Source organism: Pinus tabuliformis, chromosome 2_1 (genome assembly GCF_031772625.1).
Source record: "Pinus tabuliformis cultivar Carrire ecotype Pingquan chromosome 2_1, CPIR1, whole genome shotgun sequence".
Lineage (NCBI taxonomy): Eukaryota > Viridiplantae > Streptophyta > Pinopsida > Pinales > Pinaceae > Pinus > Pinus tabuliformis.
In genome coordinates, this window is record NC_142299.1 from 599,767,948 (window position 1) to 599,772,650 (window position 4,703).

Here is a 4,703-nt window from a genome sequence, read left to right on the forward strand (position 1 = left end):
ATCCATATTGTGCCAATTTTTGACGCTAACTTGTCCCAACAACTGCTGCAGGAAAAATTGTGTCCCACCTGAGACAACTCTCCTTGCTGAATTTTCTGCTGCATTGTTCCTTCTACCACTGAAAAATTTCGATTGGAAAGACTTACCTCTCTGTCGACTCACTTAGAGAGAGTTTTCCCACGAAATCTAATTTTCTTGGCTTTGAACTGCACAAGCCCCTTGGAAATTCGAATTAGCCCCTGCAGGAATTTCGAATTCCCTTCTTTCAACGTTGGGTCTTCCTACTTCTTCATTCTGCTTCCCTTTAGCTCTGATACCATGTGAAAATTTCTAAATAGAAATTCTATTGCAGTGATTAATATTATTTCTTCTACTTATTATCTCAGAAATAAGTTATTCACAGTGTTCTTACAACAAATATCGAAATATATTCTACTGCAACCTTCACAATCAAAACATTATAGAAAGTAAATTTAAGGAAAAATATTGGCACAAATACAATCACAATGACAGTTATTTTTGGACAATCAGCCCCGAAAAAACCCAATGTGGGAAAACCGGTTCAGCAGATGAGGGTTTTACTATTCTTCAACAAATTCTCATGTACAAATTACAACCAAAAAAATAGGAATGAGAAATTTTACAGATGCTCCCTGACAAATTTTTGACCTAGGTGAAGCACTTCTTCTTCCCCGGAATCCTTCTGCATCCCTCTGCGTCAAACTTCTCACACTGGCCTAGCATCATGCTGCCCACGCAGGCTCTGCGTCAATCTGCCTTTGCGCTGCCTCTTTCTGCGTCACCCTGTTCCTGCTCTGCGTCTTGCTACCTTGCACTCTCTGAATATGCTGATGCCCTCTCTTCCTTTCTCACCTGTAACTCTCCCTCTGATTTGATTTTCTCTTGCCGAACTTCGACCAGTGAGAAAATTGATCTTACTTAGGTAACTGAGTATCTGCCTCTAGTGTGTTCTCCAAGTGCCCATCAAGCCTCCTCTTATAATCCTCTTGTTGATCAATCAACGACCTAGATTAGATGCTAATCAATGGTTAGGATCATTTGACTTGATCTCTGCCTTCTTCTAGAAGTTTCACCCACAGTTTAGATTAATACCCATTAATTATTTTAATTTCCTAAGTTTAGACTTAGGGTCCCATTAAAAATATTTAATTATTTTACTAAAACTGTCTCCCGGTGGAATTTCCCAAAACAATTTATGGGTATTGGAGAATGCATGTGTCTAAGCCTTCCTGCAAATTTTGAGGCCTAAAGCACATTTGATGCTACCCCAAATCAACATCCTAGAGTATCAGTCTTATGGGTTGGAATTTGGGAGGGCCATTACTTTCAAAGATTTCTGTCAGCTGAAAGGCAACAACAAGTCCAAGGGACAAAATGGAGGAAGTTATGTGTAGGGGACAGACTTGCAACGCATGGTGGGGAGGCTATTTCTCCCAACTTTCGATGGGTCCTCCAAGAGCTCGGCCAAGGCCTGGGTTGAGAAGCTGGATGTCTATTTCCAGCTGAACCAAATGACAGAGGGTGAGGCAATCAAGATTGCCACGTTGCACTTGGAAGGGGAAGCCCATGATTGGTGGTTCCACGGATTGACCACGTTGGGGCATGCTAGAGTGATTGCCTATGATGAGTTCACCAGGAGGGTGTTGGAGCAGTTTGAGAGGAAGGATCCAGAGGAGTATTTTGGGGAGCTGACTAAGCTCAGGCAGACCGGGAGTGCAGAAACCTACATCTCAGAGTTTCTGCGTTTGTTAGTGATGGTCCCAAACTTGTTAGAGTCTAGGAGGATTTTCATGTTTATTGATGGGCTAGCAGAGCCATTGCGTGGGTTGGTGAGGTCCAACAGACCCACTACATTGCAGGATGCCGTAGGGCAAGCCCGGGACCTATTCGATGACCTACCCAGGACAAGGGCACCATTTCCCCCTAGATAGGGTTTCCAGCCGAAGGCGAAGGACAGTAGGGCCCCACCATGGAGTCAATATGGGTCGTGCACAGCTGGATGATGAGAACAAGAGAGACCTCAGGCGGAGGAAGCTGTGCTTCACTTGTCAGGAGCCATGGGCACCAGGGCACAGATGTGCAGCGGGCAAGGCCCACTATATAGAGGTCTTTTGTGACAATGATGCAGAGGAGGAGACTTATTTTGAGATGTCGGGAGATGACAACGCAACACCAACAAGAGGATGAGGAGAGCCACCACCACCACCGCAACTAGCAAAGGGAGTTTCTTTCGCACCTATTGGAGGGGTACTTGCATCGCTGCGAGGGGTACCCAAATTTTTGATTATGAGGATCTGAGGCACTCTTCAGGGGCAGTGTGTCTCTGTACTGGTGGATAGTGGGGCTACCCACAACTTCATTGATGCACAACTGGTTCAGAGGAGAGGCATCACAACTGAGGAGTTCGAGGGATTCTCAGTTCTTGTGCCTGGGGACAGGACCATGCAGTGCACTTGCTATGTGCCAACTTTGACATTGACCACGGGGAATTACTCCATGACATATCATTTCTTTGTGGTGGATGTATTGGACACCAACGTTGTGTTGGGAGTCCAGTGGCTCTATACATTGGGTAGAGTCTCGACAGATTGGTAGAAGTTGGAGATGGAGTTCGTAGGGCCAGATGGCAAGACCGTGTTGCTTCAGGGGATGCACTCATACCCCCCATAGACTGTCTCGACCCACAAGATGGAGGCTGACTTGAGACATGGAGACATCGAGTGGGCTGTGGAGTTGAGGATCTCAGAGGCTGGGGGAAAGCCCAAGCCACCACATCCGGAGATACAGGCTATTCTTGACAGGTATCCAGTGGTGTTTGGGGACATACCACCGGGACAACCTCTTGACAGGGGGTTTGAGCACACCATTGAGTTGGAGCCAGGGGTGCAGGCCGTCATCACCACCCCTTATCGACATCCCAAGGCTTATCGGGATGAGATTGAGAGGGCCATCCATGAGCTATTGGCACTAGGACACATTAGACCCAACTCTAGCCCTTTTGCTTCATCAGTTGTGCTGGTGAAAAAGAAGGACGGGTCCTTACAGATGTGCATTGATTACAGGGCTCTCAACAAGAAAATGTTGAAGAACTGCTACCCTATTCCCCGTATAGATGAGTTGATGGACGAGTTGAGGGGAGCGAAGTTCTTCTCGAAGATTGATCTGAGGTCGGGGTACCATCAGATCTGGGTGAGGGACCAAGATGTCCCAAAGACAACATTCTGGTGCCACTATGGGCACTTTGAGTTCTTGGTTATGCCCTTTGGGATGACCAACGCACCTGCCACATTCCAGTCATGCATGAACCACGTGTTTCGTGGGCAGTTGAGGAAGTTCGTGTTGGTGTTCTTTGATGACATATTGATCTACAACCAGACATGGGAGGAGCATTTACAACACCTTGAGACAATACTGCGCATCCTGGAGGAGCAACAGTTCTATGCCAAACTGTCCAAGTGCGAGTTTGGGCTGACTGAGATGCTCTACCTTGGGCATATCATTGGGGAGGATGGTGTCAGAGTGCATGAGGAGAAGATCAGAGCTATCCGGGATTGGCCAGAGCCCCGGAATGTGACCGAGTTGAGGGGGTTCGTGGGCATTTGCACCTATTACAGGAAATTTGTGAAGGGCTTCTCACAGCTGGCTGCACCCCTCACAAATTTGACAAAGAAGGGGGCTTTCGAGTGGACCACTATAGCGTAGGAGGCATTTGATCGCCTCAAGGAGGTCATGAGTAGCTGTCCAGTGTTGGCACTCCCTGATTTCACTCAGCCTTTCGTGTTGGAGTGTGATGCATCAGGAGTGGGCATGGGGGTCGTATTGATGTAGGGGGCACCCCATAGCGTTTGAGAGCAGGAAGTCACTGCCCCATGAGTTGCTCTACTCCATCTATGAGAAGGAGCTGCTGGCCATCATGCATGCATTGGTCAAGTTCAGGCAATATTTGGTGGGGAACAGGGTCAAGGTCAAAACCGACCACAACAGCCTCAGGTTGTTTTTGGAGCAGAAATAGCTACAAGAGAGGCAACAAAAGTGGGTGAGCAAACTACAAGCATATGACTTTGACATCGAATATGTAAAAGGGAAGCACAATGTAGTTGCTGATGCGTTGTCCAGGAGACCAGCCACCTTGTCCTTGATGAACATTGCACCGGACTGGAGGTCGCAGTTACTCGTTAAGTACTCCAAGGACAAGTTTGCATGCGAGATCCTTGATGGGTTGGTGATGGATGATGGTATTGGGTGATGAACGAGGTGATCTACTACCGAGACCGGATTTACTTGGTGCCTAACTCCCTGCTGAGGGAGAATATTCTGAATGCTACCCATGATTCACCATTAGCACGGCACCGGGGGTTTACGAAGACATACCAGACCATTTGGGAGCGCTTTGCATGGAAGGGCCTCAAGCAGGATGTTCTTAGGCATATAAGGGAGTGTGACACATGCCAGTAGAACAAGGGAGAGTAGACACACCCCGCTGGTCTGCTACAATTGCTTCCCATTCCGGAGGGAAAATGGGAAAGCATATCAATGGATTTCATCACCGGGCTGCTGCAGTACATGGCAAGGACTGCATATATGTGGTGGTGGATCGCTTGATGAAGTACGTGTTAAAATTGGCAACTAGGGCCAAACTCCATGTGGGTCATCTTATTTATGGCAGATGATATTTTTCTTGG

At 47.4% G+C, this 4,703-nt stretch overlaps 1 protein-coding gene across 1 annotated transcript; it reads left to right on the plus strand.

The window, feature by feature from the left end:
* The first annotated feature begins 1,433 nt into the window (after window positions 1-1,433).
* LOC149201889 (uncharacterized) lies at window positions 1,434-1,952 on the plus strand. The gene has a single exon (XM_089401401.1). It carries the CDS (start codon window positions 1,434-1,436, stop codon window positions 1,950-1,952), a length of 519 nt encoding a protein of 172 aa, XP_089257527.1.
* The last annotated feature ends 2,751 nt before the right edge of the window (window positions 1,953-4,703 follow it).